Consider the following 24,870-nt stretch of genomic DNA (forward strand, 5'->3'; position numbering starts at 1 on the left):
TAAAAAAATGCAGAAACAAAAAAGTAAAATCAGTTTTGTATTTATTTTATTTTGTAATCATAGTTAAGTGACCTTTTGAACCAAATTGTAATACAAACTATATAGAAATGGTAATTTCTAATTGCAACCATTATTAGAGTTATTTAATATTTTTGTGTGACATATTTTATATATGTAATAGAATCCCGTCTATTTCGAAAGTAACTTGTTAACCTTATTTCCGATAAGTTATCTAATAGGTGAATTTAATATTGTGCTCCAAAGCTTATTTTTCTACTTTTTTATGTTGTTTAATCTATCCTTATTGAAGTTGATCAACTCTAAATTATTGAAAACCCCTACCACATTTAGTCAATGTATCGTGTGATTATTAAAGAATTAAAATTAGTAACTGCAACAATTGAAGTGATATATTGACATTTTTACATCAACCTGCTTATTACTTAGTCTAGTCTTCGCTATGCGATATGGACCACGCTTTTATTTTCTATTCATAGTTTTTTCAATAATGTTGTATTTTATTTCCATTTTTAAAATAATTTTCTGCTCTAAAAGTTATCTTTCCTTATATGTATTGGTTAATATAAGGCAAAATTAGGAAATTTTATGGCCAGTTATATCATTTCTGACAGTGGCCTCTTTTAAAATCACTTTTTCAAATGATTAAAAAGAAACTATTAAGTAAGGCAATTCTTTTGAAGCATTTCTTAAAACATTACAATGAAATTTTTAAGAACAAATGTGAAATAAGTAGCTTTCAAAATGTTATTCCAAAATTTGAAAAAAGTTATAATAAAATGCGAATGTAGTGCATTTTCTAAGAAAAAGTAGCGAGTGCCTGATATTTATTTTAATTGTCAGTGGTTTGTTATATTTAGAGAGTCCGGTGGCGCGACCATTGATTTTGCCCTATAGAAATCGCATTTTTCTTAACAAATAACATAAAAAGTAAAAAAATATTTCAAATGATAAAGTTTTGTTCTCATTCGCAACATCATAATACCAAACAAGCATTATTACAGCATGGTTGCCCACAAACTAGAGGATGTAAAGTCGAAAAAGAATGAAGTAATGCGCGTTAAAGACAGTTCATTCAAAAATCAACCGTCACGCCTATAATATTGAAAATGCAAATTTATATTTAAGTGACAAATTATGTCCCTATTAAGTTGTTGCCGACAAAATATTGATTTGTGACAATATGTTTGTCCTCGTATAGTGGTAAATTATAAGAGGGCGTAATACTTAAATGGTGTGGTCAGTTGTAGACTACATTTTGCGTCAGTAGGATAGTTTTGTGGTCAAGGGTTTGATTAGAATTGTTTTCAGATACATACTTTACAAGTTGATTGAATTTACATCTAGATAGCAGAATAATACGCATTAATATATCCATTGTATGGAAATGATGATATGTTTCACCAAAACAGCTCTTCTGAAGTATTTAAAAAATGTGACCTATCATTATATTTAAATTCAAAAATAAAAATTATGATTTCAATCAATTTTTTTTTTACATTGGGATGAAGCTCACTTTGTTTTAAGGTTTAACTTGTAGTTTTTTCTAATAACCAGATAACAAGGGTTACTTGGTTACTCCCTCCTATATTTAGATCCCTTTGTACATTTTTTTGGATCAATTTGTCACATTGTTTGAAATGTGAAATAGTGTACATGAATTTCAGATTTTTCCACAGCTTACAGAAAGTTACAGGGATGGAACGCTTTGTCTTTAGTATGATTATGATAAAATCTTTTATTTTCCATAAAATATTTGATGTTATTCTTAGGACAACATAAACCCTAAAGCGATGAAGGAAATTCGAAGTAAATACACATCGAACCCAGAATTCGATCCTGAAAAGATCAAAAGTGCTTCCACTGCTGCTGAGGGTCTATGCCGATGGGTCATCGCCATGGATTCATATGACGCGTAAGATTCCTCTTTTCATCGCATACTTAGGTGACCTCACTGAAGTGCATACAAATTGTCTATACTCTGTTTGCAAGTTAAGAAAAAACCATTATTCTTATGCAGAGAGCCTGTTTGCATCTAATTGCACGCCAAATGGGTGCTAATCTCCCAGCGCAAACGTATATCGACACTGCCAACTCTTAAAACGACATTGCACGGCCTCCTCTTTGCTTGCTTTCTTTCTAAACCTTGCAAAACTTATTGAATAAAAATAACTGTTTTGTTTCCCTTAAAAGTAGAGAGTTGCATCATATTTAAATAATACTTTATATTCGCATTTAAAGAAACTGATGAAATAATAATAAATATTTTTTCTTACAGATTATTTTCTACTGCAGCGAATAACAAAAGTAAAAATTCTTTACCTCGCATTTGATTTGTTACGAGCAAGTCAGTATAAGACGCGCCATTTTTAGTGGTTCAATCAAATCCAATGTTTTTGCTACGTCATATAGTCTCCTTATTTATCGAAATGTGACGCTGAGTCTAGGATTTTAGTTAGACTACGGAACTATAACCTTTTTTTAAATAATTCTATGATATATATCGCAAAAGATAGTAGGAATTAAATTTCTGTCTGACGTGTTTAACTTTTAAATTCTTTTATATTGTTTTTAAAGCATATTCGTATAATTTGATAAATAAGTAAAACGGAACTATATGATGATTACTTAAATCCTATGCCGCAATATGGTCTTTTCTTAACTTGTAATTTTTTAGTGATCTGTTAAAACATCGAAAATTATTTCACTTCATAAATTGCCTAGATAAACAGCACATTACTAACTATAGACACTCGTTAAAGCAAACATAAGATCTTTTGCTGGCACAACAGCAACATTTCTGCACGCTTCAAATTACGTAATGTCATTTATTTCTACTTTGTGATCTGAAGAGTCAAGTTAAACACAATGAAACGCATTAGTTGAAAGAATCAGTCACTTTATAAACTATAATACAAAGAATCAAACAGTTTAAAATATTATTGCAATTGTGGAAATTAACATAATGCCATTTTTTTTCCAAAGTCTAAAGATTTAAGTCAAAACAAGGAGTCAAGTTAAAGTTCCAACAAATGAAAGAAGCAAACTTTTAATCTCTATCGATATAGTGATCGTTAATGCAAACATTACAATCTCTAGCAATTAACACTAATGTTAATTGCAGAAAACTCTTGATTCCGTACTTTAATGAATTGCCTAGGTATTCTGCAAATTAACTAGGTAATGTGTATATTAACGGCTTTTGAGCTTTAGAGATAAGATAACTAAATAGACACTTAAAATAGCACTTTTTTTAGAAACAAGAAATAAAAGAAAAATCTGATTTAACCCTTTGACGTAGATTTTTTATTAAACATATTTTTCATACTTTTTCTTTATTTTGTATCAATTTAGGTCAAAATAAGTGAAAAATATTATATTTAGAATTTTGATAATTTGTGGTTATGAAATACAAAATTGAACACCGGTGGCTTTTTTCTGTTTTAACGGTAAAATCTTTCAAATACGGCAAACACAAGTTGCTAACAAAAAATTTTTTAATTCACACTTATTTGCAGTTAGATTTAAGAGAAGCAGTTATTCATCATTGAAATTTCCTTAATTTACAAAATTGATTAATGATACATTTTTGAATATGAATGAAAAAAGAAATTTTTTTTTTTCAAACTACATTTTTTGAACTTTCCATTTCAGTTCAAATTATTATTCCTAACTGATTTCTTTAGTAAATATTAGATTGTTTTTAATAATTAAAAAAATACCGAAATGCATTTTTGCTAGCAACTCAGGGACAGAAAAAATGCATGTAAAAGGGACACCTGTATCCCCTCTGCTTCAAAGGATTAATATTTCTTCGTTACTTAATATCGTACGTCCTGCAGAAATGTCAAAAATTTTAATTTTTGATATTTCTGGAGGAAATTTCTCATTAATCAAACTTCGATTGATTAATCAATCGAAATTTGATCGTGTTTGAAATGTATAAAATAAGTAGTTCGGATTTTAACTCATCGACACATACTGCACTTATTGCTAGTTAAAAAAATATGTTCTTTCTTCTGTTCTGTAATAGAACAATGAAGTTTTTTAAGTAACCTAGCTGATGTGAAATACAAATAACGCATCTAAATTACAACTTTCTGAACTATGGAAAATGAAAATTTATTCTGACAGTTTTTGGAAGGAATTTAATTTATTAGTAATTAATTTACATTGTTGTAAGAAATTAAGAGAATTTGCAGTCTTGGTCGATTAATGCCCGATTTTAATGAAATTTGAATATGTACATAGATTGATACAATACATAACAAATAACAGTTGTAAAACTAGGTTAGAGTCAAAATGTATGAAATTGCCACAGGAAATAATAAACTGTCTTATTTCAAGTATGAAATCACGCTGCAAGATCTGTAAGAGGGGACCCTATAGCCCATTTTTTGTTGTTGTTTATTCTGCAACCGCTGTTTCATATTTTTCGACTCCAACGAATGTTATGCACGATCATGTATTACAATGGTTGAATGGTTATTTGTTTTGTATTGTATCAATGTATGTACAGTCCGCAAAAAAAAAAAGATATCACCCTGAATAACTTTCGTTCTAATGATCGGATTTTCACGAAGTGCCAATCTTAATGGTTCCGGGGGGTGACCTCAAATATGCTAATTAATTAGTGCTAACTATTAATTAAGTTGCGAAATCAGACACAAAAACGTACTTTCTCTTAATAAACATATAATTTTTTTTACATATTTGGATTCTGAACCTTCAAAATATAGGGGGTAGCCGCAATCTGGGAAATATGGTCCACATAGTTTAGTCAGGAGAGCGATGCAAAGTTCGTACCTCTTAATGTTAATTTCACTTTTTAAGTTTTTAGTCATATTTTTAAAACTAATAAAGAAATTCAAAGAAAATTTCACCCATTCATAAAACTCATTTACCCAAAGATAAATTCATGAAGAAAAAAATTTTTAATAATTGTTAATTATTTTTTATTATTTAATTAAATTGAGGATGAAAAATTTTTGAATTATAAGGTATGAATTTTTTTATACCATATTAATCTACATATTTTTTAATTGAAACATTTAAAGTTTCAACTGCTTTTATTTATTAGAAGCTGAGAAAAATTAAAATTAATTATTTTTAAAAAAATAATTTGGCGACAATAAAAAAATAATTAAATGGGGCGATTAATATTAAAATGTGATAAACTTGCAAGGAACTTGACTTCGCACGCGTAGCATAAAATTTCATTCATATTTTTTTCGCTAATAATCGTTTGCCAATCTTNTTTATTCTGCAACCGCTGTTTCATATTTTTCGACTCCAACGAATGTTATGCACCATCATGGGTGTGTATTACAATTGTTATTTGTTTTGTATTGTATCAATGTATGTACATATCGAATTTTGATGAAAATCAGGCATTAATCGACCAAGGTCTGCTTCTTACACCAGCGTAGATGAAATACTCAAAATTTTACATCTTAACGATGCTTTACTATCATGTACTCGCACAAAATTCTTGTTTGGTCTCATTTCTATCAAATTAGTTAAAATTAGCTTGAAAGTCATTTTGATATTTTTAAATTTTGCGACAGCGTGGTGAAAATTGTGGCACCGAAGAAAGAAGCCCTAGCACATGCTGAAAGCGATCTCAGTGAAGCATTGGCTGCTTTAAAAGTGAAACAAGACAGCCTGAGAGAAATTCAAGCCAAATTGGCTGAACTGCAGCAAAAACTAGACGAGGCCCAGAAAGAGAAAGAAGGTCTGAAATATTTCTTAATTCCTCAATTGACAAAATTAAATGTTTCATAATTCTGTTTTGGTCGAACCCTTTCAAGAGAAAATATATCATCATAAATTTCCTACCATATTTTTTTTTATGTTGTTAAATCTAATCTAGCATGCCTCATTTCCCTGGAAATCAAATTTTTCGATAGCATAATGCAAAGGTGATTATGAACAATTGGAACAAACCGATAATTTACAACAATTTATATAATAATTTTGTTGAGAAAATATATAACTTTAAAGGTATGAATGTATTACATAGCGAAAACAAAATCGTCAGCAGAGGGTGCAGATATTTAAAATAGAAGCTCCGATGATTGCTTCGCAATAATTTCTGTTTCTTGTCACAAAAAAGCTGAAATTTTTCAACTAAAAATATATGTATTAAACTGAACACTTGTGCCCCCACTTCCTAAGTCCACATATTTTCCTTATGATACTATTAAGAATACGACAACATAAATCATTTTTAAAAGTAATCATTTTTTTGAAATAACACTTATATTCAAAACTGTATTGTTATGACAAATTGGGTGAGTTCCCAACTGCAATTTAATATTTTTGCTTACCAAACGGACGGATGTATATTTTAAATACAATTTTTGCATTCATCACTTTGTGTGCGTGAAGCTGAAAGTTCTAAATCATTTAATGAATCTCTTTAACCGTCATTCATAACAGAGTATATTGATGTCATTTGCACCCAATAATAATAATTGTAAAATGTTTTACCGATTTAAGTAACTTTATCTTAAAATGCAACATTATTCTAATGCAACATTATTCTAATAATAATAAAAATAATTCCTCCTAAACTCTTAATTTATGTATCAGACAAAATAAAAATGTATTGACAACAATGAAAACTGAGACACCATCCATTAGATTTTTATATATGATCCATAATCATTGCTCATCATCATTTCGTCCTAATGTGATCTTAAAAATATCTCATTACAATAATAACAGACGAAGAATAATCTTTTTTCATCCTATTGTTTCTTTCAGGTGCTACTTATTTTGCGTTTTAAAAAATACCAACTTAAATTTGGAAAAAGAGATAACGTGTAACAATGCAAGATCGGAACTGTATGTCGGATGATAATTGCTTAATTTTTTCACTTTAGAGACCACCAGCACTAGAAGAATAGACTAATGAGCAAACTGAAGTCTGCCATTTGACTTAAGAGAATTAGAATGCTTGGTTCAAAGGGTTATATTCCAAGACGATAATACAAGATTCTAAGTTACAAGAATCATTTGAGTAGGAAGAGGCCGGAAGTCACACTTAGACTTGAATGCTTAAATCGAAGTCAGAACTGAAGCAGTACATAGGCTCTGTAAAGAAAATTCTTGAATTGCTGGACACTGACTTTTAGCTGAATGATTGATTTCATGGAACGACATGTATTTCAGTTTCATTAGCAATTGAGTGAAAGAAATTTGTGTTTCCTTTGTGTGGATTTGAAATAGGAGAGATGAATCCTGTTTGAAACTGATTTTTGGAATGGGATGAGAAGAAATGTTTCTGGAATCCTACTTTTGAAATAAACTCGTTACACTAAGAATTCGCAAAAAAAACTGTATTTTTACTTGGCAAAAGCATAAGTCGCGGTAAGAAGTTTGTTCAATAATGGTGGGTTCCTCCCCCTTTTTGCTGCTGCTCTCAAATTTCTAGAGAATGCCGTGCAATCTTATATGGTTTACTTCGCAAACCATGCTCACTTCGCTCTCTACTAAGTTAAAGTCCCGCAGTGAACTGATCGTTAAGACACGGTTCCCAGCAGATCACCGAAGTCATGCATCACTGGCTACGGTCAGTGTGCGGGTGGGTGTCCACTTGATCAGTCTGCGTAGGGACCGAGAGTGTGCGGTATGGGTCCTCGTTAAACTGTGCTATCGTAAAGTGCTCGACTTCGCGCGCAGGTCGTCGGGCCACCGAAGCGGGGGTGCCATCCCCTCCGCAGAGGATCAAAATTGCGATGGCATGTCTTCGGATCATCCTCCGGGATGTTTCCCAGACCGTCGCCAATAGCCCATTGTGCAGCTCTAGTGTGACGTAAATTAACAACAACAACAACTAAGTTAAAACCCCTTGAAATGTGTCCCAGCACAAAATCTGAAAAATTTAGACCAATTATTAAATCTCTAAAACTAATTCCTCTTGTAGAAATAAAATTTTTAGTCAATATTAAGTTATCGAAATAAAAATTTTAAACTGAAATAAATGATCTGCACTGAAAAAATGTGCAGAAACAAAACAATATGTATGACGTCAAGTTCTTTCAATGTTAAGTCTTTCATAACTGTCATCAACGTTCTCTTTTGTTCTTCGATCATACTTTTTTTTTATTATACTTAAAAAGCGTAACAGCTCGACAAATACTCATCTTTTAATGAGTAACATTAGCAATGAAAAAAAATAATTCTCACTCAATCTGCATAAGTATAAAGTTACTACTCACTTAGTTTGTTGAACTATTCGCTTTTAGCCATTCATTTTTTCCCAAGATTCCACGCAAGCAAAGAATTTTCACCCACAAATTTGAAAGCATGTATGTTTACGCTTTCATATTTTTGACAGCTCACATGCTCGATATTTCCATTCCCAACTTGAAAAAGAAATTTTAATTATTTACATTAAAAATGAAACCTCTATTTTAGATCTAGAGAAGCAGGTAGAGCTGTGTGCTACTCAGCTGGAGCGTGCCCAACTTTTGATTGGAGGCTTAGGAGGAGAAAAGGATCGCTGGAATATTGCTGCTGATCAACTGGGTATCCAATACGATAATCTGACAGGAGATATTTTGATCGCTTCTGCTGTTGTTGCCTACCTTGGAGCTTTTACCTCTGCATTTAGACAAGTAGTTTTTTTTCCGTTTTGTTTTCTCTGCCGACCGATTTCGCTCGAACTTTGTATTTAGGCTTATGAATCTGCATTCTTTAAAATGATGTAAAAATTTTTTAATCTCATACTTCAAAAATTTTGGACATTGTTAAATAAAATAATAAAAACTAATTAATATTTATTAAAAATCATTTTCTGCATGGGATTGCAATCAAGATATAGGACGTTTTTGATTTCGAACCACTAAAGTTTTTTGAATTAAAAATTCTAAAATCATTATTTTTCGACGTTGTAACGTTTCATTCTATTATCTATGTCTTATCTCGTGATATAAGAAACAAATTATAAATGAAATATATTTTTCCTTTTTTTTTAGAGTGATTTACGAATTTTCTATTAAACTGTTTCATTGCTTAGAGAAATTTGGAAATTAGAAGAAATTTGGGTCCGTTAACGAATTTTTCACAAAATATCTTTTTATAAAAATGGACCCTTCACGAAATATTTTAACTTAAAAACAGACCCTTCGCAAAATAATTTATCTTTTAATCGGACCCTTCATAAATTTATTTATCTTCATTATTGTTTTGTTAATCGAATAAACCCTTCCCTGGGGAGTGGGGGGAAAGAAAGACAGATGTAAACGAACTAAGTTTTGTCTTCAGTATAGGCTAAATACCAAATATGTGTATGTTGCATCTCTAATTTAGAAGCAGCAATTGCTGTTTATTTTTTAAAATTTAATTTTTTATTAATTATAATTTTACAGTGTTGAACATAATCTTGTATGTCTTTACAATTTAAAAACTCCTTGAAAAAGTTTTTTGCAATAACAGGACCCTATTTGCACACATTCACAAAAGCAGGACCCTGGTTGAAAAAATTTAACTTAGCGGTTATTTTATATTCACAAATTGCAAGTTATTTTTTCACAATTTTGAAAAAACGGACCTTTCACAAAATGTCTGGACAGACCCTTAGCTTCATACAAATCCTCACTTGGTGGATTATCGGATGAATCAATGGGAATTTTCTATTTTACATTATAGAAACACTAAAAAAAGTTCTCAAATCGAACAAAAAAGCTTTCTGACGGACACAACAAGCATTTTAATTAGTATAATGACGTTTTGTTCTCTCTGACAGATGCTTCTGAGACATTATATTTCCATTTTCAGGATCAATGCGTAACTTGGGTTTCCTTGTGTCAGAAGTGTGGCATACCTTGCTCAGATGAGTTTTCTCTGCAAGATGCTCTGGGAGATCCCGTTCTCATCAGAGATTGGAATTTGGCTGGTCTCCCCACCGATAGCTTTTCTACTGAAAATGGCATCATTATCACGTAAGTAATCTCTTTTAATTGTCGTTCTTTTCAACAGTTTACTCTTATAACGTTGTTCATAGACTTCGGTTTCACAAACTTTGAGCACAAGTGTATCTTTCATTCAAAACTAATAAAATAACTAAAATATTTCACCTCCATATCATTAATATCTCTCCTTAAAAATGCCCTAGAAAAGAATTAATTTGGCAAAAAATTATCGCATTTTGCCGCAAGTCTTAAATGTTTAATAGAATCGTGCAATATGGAGTCAAATCTAATGCTCACCTAGAATGAATTTCATTTCATAACTCCCCCTCACTACAGTGAATGACCGAAATCAAGAGAATGTCAACAATCACATAGTTGCTTTGGTGAATGTCCGAAATATTTGTTAGTATCCAAATGATATTAATTTATTCGTTGATATTATTATATTTATTCGGTATAATCTCTGAAAGATATAATCTCTTCTTCAGCGCACATGATTATATTCGTAAAAAGGAGTGCCTTGATTGGCAACATTGAAACGATCCTGAGAGGATATCGATTGCTAATTTGACTTTCCATTTACAATTTTTATATTATTATAATTTTATACAGGAATGCTAGAAGATGGCCACTCCTGATTGATCCTCAGGGACAGGCGAGCAAATGGATCAAAAACATGGAAAAAGCAAACAAGATGCATGTCATCAAACTCACAGATTCAGATTTCGTGAGAACCCTCGAGAACTGCATCACATTTGGAAATCCAGTAATTCCTTCTTTTGTTCTTGAAGTATTTATTCAAAATAGAAATATACAAATAAAAGAATTCTCTCAAGATATTAGAAATAATTTTTATAGTGTTTGGACCAAAATAAATAAATAAATGAATGAAATTAAAAAAAACAGTCTGCTACGCTAATACTTTTAACGTGCCATCGATCGACTACCGTTACTTATCAAATTTCAGGTTTTCGTCTACTTTAGTATTTACTCTTTTAGTAGCTGCGCGATGATTCGTCAAGGGCGGAGGGATTGAAATAAACGATTCTCCTTTTATACGACTTCTTTAAAATTCGATTCTTTAGGAACTATTCAACTGATTTTGCTCAAATTTTGGATTTTGCAATCTTAAATTGAATTCTTTAAAATAATGTAAAAAAATTGTAAACCTTACTATTCAAAAGTTCTTCGATTATTATTAAATAAAATAATAAAAAAATAAATGCATACAAAAAGTTACATTTTGCGTGGAATTATTTTTGGAGAAACTAATTTTATAATAGTGTACAAATTTTTTTTAATTCGCTTAAAAAGTTCTCGAGATATGACGAAATACGCAAATGGTAAAATTCAACATTATCGGGTCTAAACTTTGGAAAGCTCTTCTGACTAAACTATTAGGATCATATTTAACGGATTAGGGCTAACCCTATATTTTGGGGATCAGAAATCCGAATCCATCCATTAAAGAAAAGGCATGTTGGATCAGAGAAGTACGTTTTTGTGTCTGATTTTGTAACTTAAAATATTATCTGTTCTAATTAATAAGCATATTTGAGGTTACTCTCTTGAACCATTAAGATTGAGCCCTAAAACGTGAAGATCCATTCATTAGATCGAAAGTTATTACTTAATGATGATCCGTTTCTTTATTTTGCACACTGTATATTGTTTTTTCTTTTCATATTTTACTTGTATTTTAAAAATTATACTGGCTGGTTTAAACAAAACGACATTGAATTTGCGTCACGCCTGTTATTTTAGCGTAGCATTTACCATTTTTGTTATTTCTTAACTTCTTTCTTACAATTAGAAGAGTATGTTAATAAAATCAGTGAAAAATATCACTTAAAATAATGTCTATTCTAAGTAATAAGCATATTTGAGGTCACTTTTATGATTTATTAAGATTAGCTCTAGAACGTGAAGATCTGATCATTAGATCAAAACTATATTTACAGTAGTCCGTTCTTTATTTTGCACATTGTACGTCATAAGCGAAGAATTGGCATATATTTTTCTGTAATAGTTAGTAATTAGCATACATTTATCATTTGATTAACATCGTTATGTAAATTGGATCACAGGATAAATTCGACTAGTCCGTTTCTCACACTCTTCTACGTTAATGTATTTGAAGCCATGAAGTTCAAGTGTGATCTGAGATTGCAAAAGCCATGTCGAATCTGTCCGTCAAAAACTGTAAGTCTGAACAATGCCTAGTGCTATCCGATAGTGTTTATAGTGACAACAATTGAACTAACCACGATAATGATTGAGTCGCAACGCTGTGCAATGAACTATTAATTACGAATAACGTTAATCATACATGTGGTGCATCATATACTTAGGGAAAATGCAAATTTCTAGAGATTTCTAGGGAATTGTAAATGTTTCAGAATGTAGTGAACCGAGAATAATGCATTTCTTTCTATGATATCAACTTTTTTTAAAAACTTTACTGCTCTCTTGTGGTCAAGACATGAATGGCGAATGAATTGTTATGAAATTCTTTAAATTAAATTAGTTTAGTCCATTTTTTTATTATTATTTCTGAAGGTAACATAATAAATATCATATTCAGGTCCTTCTGGAGAATGTTGGAGAAGAACTGGATCCTGTGTTGGAACCTTTGTTGCTGAAACAAACATTCCGTCAAGGCGGGATGGTGTGTTTAAAACTAGGCGACTCCACCATCGAATATTCTTCTGATTTCCGATTCTACATCACCACTAAATTACGAAATCCACACTACCTGCCCGAGACATCGGTGAAAGTGACTGTGGTCAATTTCATGATCACCCCAGCTGGCCTGGAAGACCAACTCTTGGGAATCGTAGTTGCTAGAGAGAAGCCTGAACTGGAGGAGCAAAAGAACCATCTTCTACTGCAAGGAGCGGAAAACAAAAGGTGAGATTTTTTTTCTTCATTTGTTTAATTTTTGAAGTGCTCAACGCGTAGAGGTCTGAACCTCTTAACGGTTTCGTTTTCTCTGTAAATATTTGCCTCAACTTTTGTTGATACCCAAAACCCGAAGTCATAAAATGAGTTCAACCGTTTCTGTTACGTAACGAGCTTGTTTGTTTCTTTGTTAGAAGAGCAGAAGCGCACTTCAAACCCAATATCTGCTTAAATTTGGAACGAAGTTGCAGAAGATATTCACGTTTTGGATATCTACAATGTCACTTAAGTTAAAAATGTATTATAGTTCTATAGAATATTCTACTGACATAATTCTGGCATGCTATAGTCCATTGATTCATCTATTCTCTCTCACTTAGAAATACGTTTTGCGTAATTTACTTAACTTTAATACGTTTTACGTAAAAATTCTGAAGGATATCAAAATGGCTTTTAAAAATTTCGAATTGGTGCCCAGTATATTACAATTTTCTTAACTACTTACCATTTGTTTTCATGACAGAATGAAGCCTAAAAAATCGGCCCTTATTCTTAAAAATTTTGTTTCAAATCTCATAAATCTTTCTTTAACTTTTTTTCCAAACAAATTATCAACTTCCAAAAATGTATAAAAAATGAAATGCTTATATATAAAGAAAAACAGCAATTCTTCACATCAATCATATTTTAAAGTTTTGATTTTACTTTTCTTATGAAATAAAAGAAGCTCATGGATCAATCAAATTGGTTATTAGGGATTTTTGTTAAGTAGAGATCAAATGCTTACTGAAATCAAAATTTATTTTATTCACTTTTTTTTATTAAAGGCAACTGAAATCAATTGAAGACAAAATTCTCGAGTTGTTGACTTCTGGTTCAAATATTTTGGAAGATGAAACAGCCATCAAAGTAATATCATCAAGTAAAGAATTATCGAATGAAATTCAACAAAAACAAGTAAGATTATTTTTCTCTTAAAGTGGGTGCCAATTCGAAAAAAGTTAAATATCTTTGTGCTGTAATCTATTTTGAATATAGAACATTCATTTATTCTACTAAGATATAAACTTCACGTATCTGTTGTTTGTAAAGCTGCTACTATTCATATCGTTTCAACTTTAACCATTGGTCATAAAATGTGACGTTTGGAGGAGTGAATTGCTTTATATACTTCTTCGAAAAACTGACAAAAGCAATGCGTGCATTGAAATTAAAGAGAGATTCTTCATATATCTATTTTATATGTTAATTTTGTGTTTCATGGAACTTATATATTTGTATTTAATATACAAGAGCCAATTTTTGTAAGTAATCAACGAATAAGAGAATTTCTCTTTTCTCAATAAATGCAAGGGTGTCACGGTTCTGAAGTTTGCGATTTTCCTCATTTTTCTGTTCCTACTTTTCATTGGAATTATTCAACCGACTTCGCTCAAGTTTTATATTTTGCCACATAAAATTACATATTTTAAAAGGACGTAAAAAATTATGTACAATTCAAAATTTTTTGACTATTATTTAATGAACTAATAATAATAAATATTTACTAAAATTTATTTTTTACATGGAATTATCTTTGAACAAACGAATTTTATAATTGTGTGCAAAAAAGTTTTCGATATATGGTGAAATACGCTAAAGGTAAAATTACATCAAGGGGTGCAAACTTTGGATCGCTCTCCTGACCAAACTATGGGGACCCTATTTTCCTAATTGTGGCTATTTTGGGGGTCAGAAATCATTTGAAACAAAAGAATGTTTGTTCAAAGAAAGAACGTTTTTGTGCCTGATTTCTTAACTTAAAATATTGTCTGCACAAGTTAATTAGCATATTTGNCTAACTCTGATTTACTTCAATTCAATAAAATGTAGTAAAATAAAGTAATTTCAGTAGCCACATACATGTCTATGCATCACACTTTTCACTTGGAATGCATTCTACTAGACTTTAAAAAAAAATTAACAACAGCATCGGTGAATTTCAGGTCTTCGCTGAAGAGACTGAAGCAGAGATAGACAAGACACGGTCTGGGTACAAACCCATCGCTGTCCATTCTTCCATCCTGTTCTTCACAATCGCTGATCTGGCGAGCATTGATCCCATGTACCAGTACTCGTTGCCTTGGTTCATCAACCTCTATGTGAACGCTATTGACAACTCGGAAGTGACAGACAACGTAGAAGAGAGACTCTCCATTCTGAAAGAATTTTTCATGGAGTCTTTGTACGTTAATGTGTGCCGGAGTCTGTTTGAGAAGGACAAGGTTTGTTCGTTTTGAAGATAAAATTTAGCGTAACAATTGAAATTAAACGATTCATGTTTTGATAATCCTTTGTAAATAAAATAGGTGTCTCAAAGTTGCACAATTTTTTTTCTACTCTCCACATATTTCAACTCTCCATTACCATATGGTTACGAAAATTCTTGCTTTTTCTCCGCGGCTGTACGTTTCAGAAAAAAGTTGGAATATACTGGATTGGGGAAAAAAAAGCTTGATTTTTTATATACCATGGTAACGGTGAGAAAAAAATCGTGTAGCCTTGAGATGCCTACACTATTATAAAAAAATACAGTATACTCTCGATATTTCAAAGTTGAAAGGACGCTAAAAAAATTTCGAGATAGCGGGTTTTTGAGGTAGCAATCTCAGAACTAAATATGATCTAAAAAGCGAAAAAATGTATTCTAAAGTATTATTCTAAAAAATGGAGTCATGAAACAAAATAACTACTATCAAATAGGTTTGTAATGATACTTAACTATAAGTCTAAGTGCAACAATGATAATTTTATTTTTAAGAGTAAGACGAAAATAAATATGCACTAATCAGAAAAGAATTGACTTACAATAGTTTTACATTGTGATTTTCCTGGAAAAATTCAATTTTTATTTCGTAAAAAATTAGACTTAACAAGGTCTTAGGAGAAACTCATCGACATAGAAATTCAAATTAACATCATGCGGATATATAATGCCAAGGGAAAAATATTTTTTTGACATAACAAGGTTTCGAAATATCGAGAGTATACGAGAGTATAAGGGCCGTCCAAACATTAAGAACCTACCTAGAGGAGGAGGGGTTCTGTGATCTGTTTATTTTTACTGACATGCGAGTAGGAGGGGTATAAGCAATGCCTACGCACGACATTAAAATCGTATTGTTTTTAAAGTGTTTCTTAAAAAGCAAAAAAAAATCGTCAGGAAGAATTTGAAAGCAAACAAATCACACTCAGATAAAAATGTCAAAAAATTTGAAATAAAAGTTGGAGAAAGAAAAAATGAAACAAATTTTTTTTTTCTGCGATTTTCAAAGATGTAGAATTTGAACTACTGAACGAAAAAGCAAAAGATTCCTAAAACATATTCTTATCAAAGTTTTATTAAATTAATTGAAACCAGAATATTGCTTTTAACGAAATTGCATTGCTTATTTCAATTTAATCTCAAAATTTGATAAGCTCAAAACAACGATTGTTGCTACTTTCTTACGTAAGCATGGGGAAGGTTTGCGATTTGCTTATTTTTGCTGATTACTAGGAGAAGAATGAGAGACCAAAGTTGTTAAAAACATGCTTACGTAATTGTTACGTGGGTTGGTGCTATTGTATTGAAAATACATAAAAAAACAACTAATGATAATAAAATTAAAGAGAGAGGGGATAATGGCCGAGCAAATCTATATAGGTTTGCACACAACATCATGCTGCAATTTCTGTTTAAACCAGAAGAAGAATACATTTCACAAAAAGACATACCTCTTGCTCTCCATAGAAGTTGTTTTTCACCTACAAGAAAAAAGTTCAATCCACTAGAAGAATAAATCCAATTTATGGGCACTAACACTTTATTATTTTATTCAGATCGTTGAAGTCACAACATTTCGACATCATGGCAATCATGCGGACATCACATAGCACAGTAACTCAGGAATGAGAGAATTTTTTCAACAGAGGTACAACCCGTGGGTATCTGGAGCGGTGGGCAAGACATAGCATCGAAGACACCACAACATGGCGTCGGCCCTGACGCTATCTCAAAAATACTCCCATTTTGGCGTTAACTATATCGAAAGCCATAAATTGACTTTTTAAGAAGAGATGGTCACATCGAAGAAAACTCTGCACAATGAAGACTGCCATTGAATGACAGCAGAAGCACCCTCTGGGGGGAGGGGTGGAAAAAATAAAAGTTCCTGTTAAAGGATCGTAGTGTTGTTTTGTATGATCACGTTTCAAATAATTCCGGCTCCAAAAATGGGCGGTATTTATATCGTTAGGTTAAAAATTAAAGTGAAATTTCCTAAAATGCAGCAAGAATCGTGGCTAAGAGGGGAACCGAAGTGAACTGATAAAAAGCTTAAACGAAATCACAATTATAAACTAACTGCGACCACCTCCGACCACCTCCCATGTGCTTACATCAAAGGCCGCCGAAGGTCAAAGCCGTGAAGGACGACAGACAGAAAGGCGAGGGATCAGGGGTCGGCTTAATTTTAGGTCCAATTTTGTAACAAAATCCAAATTAAGTGACACAATGTCACAGTAATATTTGAAAGGTCCCTTTGAGGGATAAAAAGAGTTTCATGAAAGATGCAGACAAATACATTTTTTACATTAGACATGAAGTTGTGATTAAAAAATTTCAAAATTTCTAGGATCCAGCATATTATGAAATAGAAAGTAGCACAACAACTTCTTGCATTAGAAAAATATGACATTAAATACTGGACTCTGATTTTTTGCTTTGTGCGCCCATGATTTGCTGATTTGTAGACCTCCAGTTAAAAAAAGGAAATATATATTGACATCCGAAATAAATAAAAGTGACTTAAACTTTGGTTTCAAAACAATATATGAGCAACTGATATTCGGCCCTCACTTTAAGACCTAAAATCCTCATTTCCAAAAATTTAAATCATAAAGAAAAAAGTAGACTATCTTCTTATCTCTTGTACCAGAAAATAAGAGAAACCACAAGTATGATGTCAGATACATGAATTTATTGTAATGTTTTAGCATCATTTTGATACACTTTCTATTGAGGAAGCACATAGTTTGGTCAAAAAATTGAATTAGCCCAAAATTCTTGACCATGATCAGTGAAACCGTCATTTTATTGGAAAAAAAATAGCCTACTAATTACCCTTGCTTTTTTTAATTTAAAAACTTTATTTTTTAAATGATGGTAGTAAAGTGCTTTCACATAATTTGTACTTATGGAAAATGTCATCAGTAAGCAGTGTGACAGAAAATATTTGTTCCACAGCTACTGTTCTCTTTCCTTTTGTGTGTGAACATTCTGAAAGCGGAAGGAAAAATCGACAATGAGGAGTGGCGATTTCTGCTTACCGGTGGAATAGGTTTGGACAATCCTCACCCGAATCCCCTGCCATGGCTGCCCGGTAAGTCTTGGGACGAGATCTGCCGACTCAGTGACATGGACAACTTTAGGGGACTCGCCCAATCCATTGTGGAAGAGGAGGCGGCCTTCAGAGCACTTTTTGACAGTCTGGTAAATTATTATAAATTATATATTTCATATCTGTTGCTGTGGATCATGTGGGAGATTAATACACTAGCTTGAACTGCCCTTAGATTCATAGAAACCTCGCTTGAAGTTGAAACATAAACTTTATTCAAATGCGCCAAATTGCAGATTCCGATGATTATTTTCTAATTGGCTTTCATAAATAAATAAATGACATTTCTAAAAATACAACTTTTTTAACGGACCAGTTACATCAAATGATGATTGTTTCTCATATTCTTTAGAGATGTTACTGTGAATGTCCGAAATGGGTGGTTGTTGACTTCCACCGGTGAATGTTGACAATCACATAATAGCTTTGGTAAATGTCCGAAATATTTACTTGGTCTAGTGAAGTGCCACTTCCCGGTATGCTCAACATCGATGTTTTTTTAAGGTCAAGAGCCACTTCCCGGTGTACATTTGCCCGGTATGCCCTACATCAATGTTTCTTAAGGTCAAAAGTGTCACTGCTCTGTATACATTTAACCCGTACTCCGAACGCTGAAGTTCTTTCCTCATCTATCCTCGGCAGTTATTAAAATATCGAATCAATATAATAATATCAACGAATAAATCAATATCAAATTGAATGTAGCAAATGTTTCGGACATTCACCAAAGCGTCTATGCGATTGTTGATATTCACCGGTGAAAGATGACATTCTCTTGATTTCGGCCATTCACGATAACAGAGTTAAGATTAAACAAGATGAACTCATTTCTAGTAAATAGAACAAAAAATCTTTAAAATGCCTTTCTATTAGTATTGTGATGTTTTCTAAAGTATAATCATTGCAGTAGACCAGTCACAACAAATTAAAATCATCTCCATAACACTACATCGTTTATTTTGGATAAACGAGGCCAGGGGAGCACCGAATTCTAAAATTCCTTAAAACATTCTATCATAGTTACATGCTACTTTTGAAATATTTCCCAAAATTTAACCGCTGTATCTTAAATGTCATGTCAAAAACCTATTTTCTTTCGTATCATTTGTTCTAGACGCCGGAAGATGAACCTATTCCTGGTGAGTGGAACATCAAGCTGTCGAATTTTCAGAAGTTACTGATTATGCGTTGCGTGCGTTTTGATAAGATGATTCCTGCCGTCCAAAAGTTCGTTCTTGGTAATCTCGGTCAGACATTTATAGAGCCACCTCCATTTGATTTGGGCAAAGCTTTCATGGACAGCAACTGCTGCTCTCCTTTGGTCTTCGTCTTGTCACCTGGTGCCGATCCTACCGCTGCACTCTTAAAATTCGCCGATGACCAGGTATGCCATTCAATTTTATGTAAAGTTATTAACAACACAATGAATTTAAACATAATTTTGCAGAACACTTCAATAGATGACATGAAAACATGGTTTAGTGAGTTATTCTCAAGAGTTTACAGCAAGTACAGTATTCCTCTAATTTCCCGTTGAACATCGGAGTTTTCCTTTTTACTCAGCGATTACCAATATTTTTCGATTATGGAACACTAAAGGAACAACACTGAGTTTTGGCACAAGTCCGACTTAAGTTTATCAAATATATTGACCGAAAATGCCAATTTCCCAATCCAGTGTTATGTAATAAAGTTCAGCATGATTCACGTCTTTAGAAATTAGCTGTTCGACAAGCTAGAAACAGCTTTCTTTGCCGCATCCTCTCCGAGTACTCAGCCAACTATTTCTGTCATACATTGTCTGTCATACATTGTTCTGTCATTCAATGTAATACATTGTTTTTAATTAGATTTCCTGCAATGGTTTTCCTACATCCTGTAACTTAACAAGAATGATGTTATTGTATCTCTAGCGATCCGCGAAACAATACAGAGATGCAATTGATGTTAAATGGTTTTTGTGTGTCACAAAACATGTTATTAGAGATACAATGTAAGACAGAAATAGTTGTGGATGTTATTAGAGATACAATGGATTTTAAATGGTTTTTGTGTGTCACAAAAAAGTCCTCACTCTCCGAACAATTGTATCTCTAGCGATCCGCGAAACGCTAGAGTTTACTGAAACACTTTTTGAAAACTGCTGCTTTGCACTTTTAATCTGAATTTTTCTCTCTAAGCGTTTGACTTGAATATTTTTTCAATTTTCCAATTGGGTACTTCTACTTCAAGAAAAAGAAGACCTCCAATACACACATACCTATGACGTCAGTGCCAGCTGATCTCTATCAGCAAAAGCTGAGCTAAGTTTCTTGACATAATTTAGAATGTTAATTAACTTAAAGTTAGTCAAGCTGTATCGCACATTGACTTGGTTGAAATATAATACTTTCTCTGATACTTCTTTTACTTAACTTAGATTTATTACTCGTTTATGTATTTTATTGTAAGTGATGTATTTTTGTTTTGTGTACCTGGCAGCTTCGATGCATAATTAGTTTGTTTATGTTCCGCATGGCTTCCTGGCTTTTTTGTGTTAAGTTTCTGTGTAAATATGTAGAAAAAGAATTGAAATCTTTGAGAAAGAATTTAGAATGTGTCACTTCTTAAGAGAACTGAAACTTGACGGGCTTGTCCTACTCGAAATAAAAGGAAAAGAAAATTTTTGCTAACGTAAGCAAATGTCACGCTTCACTAACCAATCAGGATCGAGATACCCACACTGCATTTCCTGTTCAAAAATTTTCTTTTCAGTAATAAATAAAATTTAAAAAAAATCGGAGTTAACTTCAATTAAGCAGGGGAATTATTAGGATGAAAGAATCTCTGGTAATCAAGATTCCATTATATTTTGAAACAAATAGAAGGGCCATCAAATGGAAGAGAACCAAAGCAAATCAGTTGCCAATGTCCTTGAACTGTGAAACACTTCAGTAAATTAAAAGGTACTCTTCCTCAAGAAAGAGGTTCCATTGATTGAGCATGACACAATATTTATCGATAACTATTGTGGGCGTTAACTATCAACATTTATCGTGAACGATATTTATAACTACAATATTTATCGTATTCATAATATATCGAAAGCTATTTTTAATATAGTCTCCGAGAGAATTAAAAAAATACCGATATGTTAAGACCTGCTATCTTAAAATATCGATTTATTACAAAATTTAATGATAACTACTGTGGACGATAACTATTAACATTTATCGTGGACGATATTTATAAAGAGTGATATCTATTAATATTTATTATTATGACTCATTATCATGACTTCCCTCGTGAGATTATATTTTAAATAACACTTCAGCAATAACTTTAAAAAATATTTAATAATTTAGGATCTATTGTTATATTGCATAGATCTGCTATAAATACTTTCTTAACATTATGTATATATTTAGGGTTTCAGTGGATATCGCTTGAATTCACTTTCATTGGGACAAGGGCAAGGTCCTATAGCCATGAAACTCATCGAAGACGGTAGATCCTTGGGCTCTTGGGTTGTCTTACAAAACTGTCATCTTGCAAAGTCATGGATGCCCACTCTTGAAAAGGTAAAATACCTTTTCTAATATAATTGAGTGCTTAACAGTAATACAGTACAGTATACATACAGTGCTATACATATACAGAAATAAATACTAATAAATTGTCTTTCGCATCAAGGTAATTTAAGAGTTCAGAGTGGATAAAGACATGTTATTTTAATTTGAGTAAATCAGCTTTAACCGATGTAGCGCTACAGTATGTCCAATCACATAACCTAACCCATTTTTCTAGACTGTCAATATTTCATTATTTTTAGGTTTGCGAGGAATTGACAACTGAAAATACTCATCAGGATTTCAGGCTGTGGCTGACATCGTATCCCGCTGCTCATTTCCCTGTAATGGTTCTTCAGAACTCTGTGAAAATGACGAATGAACCTCCAAAAGGTCTCAAGGCCAACATTATTCGCTCTTACCTCAGTGATCCCCTCTGCGAATCAGAATTCTTTGATGGCTGCATGCAACCAGTAAGTGTTAATTACTCCTTGATTCACAAGTTGAGGCAATCACTGTGAATCATAACTGAAGACGCGAATAGTGCAGTAAGGTATCACTTTAAATTACTTTTGATCGGATTTTCACTCACTAGGATGCATAATAGTTTAAAGATAGTTTAAAATAGTAATAGTTTAAAGAGCAAATTTAATAATAGTTTAAATCATAATAGTTTAAAGAGCTTATTTTAAATATGTTATTTAAGTAGTGATAAATTAAGTTGTAAAACGTACTTTCGCTTGACAAACATACCATTTTTTTAATGGATTTTGTACCCTTAAAATAAAGTTTCGATAGACAGATCAATGTAATGTTTATTTTTGTGACCCATCAATGTAATTTTAACACTTTGGGTCCTTGAATGTGTTTTTAGAACTGATTTTAAAAACCCCGTCTATGAAACTCATTTACATAAGGGTGATTTCTTGCATTAAATATTTATTTTTTAATTTCGTAATGAGCGAAAAATTTTTGACTATAAAATACAAATTTTTTTTAAATGTTTGTGCTGAAATAGTATGTATATATCTCCTGTTATTTTATATAAAGTATCACTTATTTATTAGCATGTTAATGCATGTTCTTTTAACTATGCATCTTGGTTCATAAAAAATAGGCTATAAAATTTAATAGTTTTTAAGTTTGTTATCTTTTTCTTTCTATTCTTTAAGTCTATAACACTCTTCTCGCCATTGTTTTAGATATTTAATCATTCTGGACAGTAAGAAACTATGTATGTGGTGTCCTTACCCAATTATAAGTTACATTTACTGATTTCTTATTCGTTGCTTGCATCATTTGTTTCATATTATTTGAGAAAATATGTTGACAGCGTTAGGATTTTATGAATAAATAGATGTGTCATGACTGGGGTGAATTACTTTAACTTTTTTTAATACCTGTCCCTTAAATTTTATTGTACAATAGAAAAAGTTGGAAAAAAATTAAGCACCTACTGTAAGTTCTTTTCGTGTTGTCAGAGACTAGTTTTTGTTCAAAAATGCGAAGCACTCTAACATTAAAATCACAAACAGAGAACATTTGAATTTTAGCCTAGGTAAGTTGAAAAATTCTAATTTGCATCTGCTTGGAACATATTATTTGGCGCAGTTATCACAGTAAAACTTTTGAATAGAAAGTCCTCAAACATTACTATTAATTTCCCAATGAACACTTTTTCAGACAGTGTTCAAGAAGCTTTTGTATTCACTGACATTCTTCCACGCTTTGGTTCAAGAGAGACGAAAATTCGGTCCTTTGGGTTGGAATATTCCTTATGAGTTCAACGAAACTGATCTAAGAATTAGCGCCAAACAACTATCCAGATTTTTGAATCAATATCCTGTAAGTGTTGTTGTTTGTTTTCTTTCCTTTCTTTTTTTAATAATTAATGCTCCTTTCTCATTATTTAACATATTTGTCTCTAAAAAAGTCACCTTTTCTGCACTGTAGCCCAAAGTTCTGATAAGCTGCCTATAGCAACAAAAATCAAATTTTGTTCTATCAGTTTTCTGAAATTCTATTTTAGCATGCGTAGCATTAGCAATAGAAAGAAATTAGTTGACAAGTCATGTTTCTCGAAATTTATAGATGTTGTTTTTTCAATTGCATGGCAGTAATAGCTACTCTTCAAATGAATTTCTAGAATTTTTGTCAAATACATAGTCAAAAAATATACGCATTATGAGTTACACATTAAATAATCAGGGGAAAATACGAAAAACACTATCAAAATCCAACGAATTACTTCTGAGAAAAACTGAACTGAAAATATCAAAACCTATAATAATTGTCAGAGGAAGAATTATAGTTCTTCACCTTCAAGTTCCATCACACAATCAAACTCTGGTTTTGAAGTTTTTTACCTTCCATTCTACAACAGTAATATGTCACTTTAGTATTTTCCTTACTTAATTTTTAATTTAAGTAAGGCTGTGAACCATACTATTTTCTCATCTCTGTATTTAATTTGGATTCTTTAAACACACCGGAAAAAAACACAATCATTACGGAATGCTCTGTATCTATTAAACTTCGTTCTTTTTAAAAATAATTTCAAATTTTATTTTTAGTTTGGTTTACATGCATATTTAAGAACGTTGCTGGAAATATATTTTTTTTCAATATACAGTGAAAATGAAGTTTTTTTGTGCTGCTTTTGAATGAAGCTGAAAAAAGTGAATAAAACACAAATAATGGCGCAAAAATCAATATGTTGTAGTTTTGGTTCTATTTACTATCCTTGGTCCTTGTTTATAGAACCGAAACTAAAGTATATTTTTTTTAAAAGGACATACATTGTGCTACGCAGAAGAGTAAGTCAAAAATATGGTGGATATACTCAATACTCAAAAGCACTTCCTCAGTTTCGAAACACCAAGTGACAGTAGAAAAATAACGAGACAAACAAGTGCAGTGTGGTTTATTCACTAAGGAAAGAGCTACATTTATTTGCTCTTTTTTCACGTTTTTTCTTTTACTTCAATTAAATAGAATGTCTTTTTTTATGACATTATTTGTATTTTATTCACGTTGATCAGGGCCAGCAGGAAATTTTTTTTT

The 24,870-nt window shown here is 31.8% G+C and overlaps 1 protein-coding gene across 1 annotated transcript in view; it reads left to right on the forward strand.

Annotated features, from left to right (window-relative positions):
* Positions 1–24,870, forward strand: part of LOC107452390 (Dynein heavy chain at 36C) — a gene marked incomplete at its 3' end in the record, with an annotated part of 105,807 nt that overhangs the window by 69,051 nt on the left and 11,886 nt on the right. Inside the window, 13 exon segments of the mRNA XM_071180783.1 lie at positions 1,791–1,933; positions 5,586–5,752; positions 8,443–8,642; positions 9,805–9,968; positions 10,551–10,704; positions 12,523–12,848; positions 13,667–13,796; positions 14,825–15,103; positions 18,106–18,351; positions 19,374–19,643; positions 21,667–21,819; positions 22,071–22,280; positions 23,491–23,652. Of these exon segments, the coding sequence (XP_071036884.1) occupies positions 1,791–1,933; positions 5,586–5,752; positions 8,443–8,642; positions 9,805–9,968; positions 10,551–10,704; positions 12,523–12,848; positions 13,667–13,796; positions 14,825–15,103; positions 18,106–18,351; positions 19,374–19,643; positions 21,667–21,819; positions 22,071–22,280; positions 23,491–23,652 (2,604 nt within the window).

Source organism: Parasteatoda tepidariorum, chromosome 5, assembly GCF_043381705.1.
Source record: "Parasteatoda tepidariorum isolate YZ-2023 chromosome 5, CAS_Ptep_4.0, whole genome shotgun sequence".
NCBI lineage: Eukaryota > Metazoa > Arthropoda > Arachnida > Araneae > Theridiidae > Parasteatoda > Parasteatoda tepidariorum.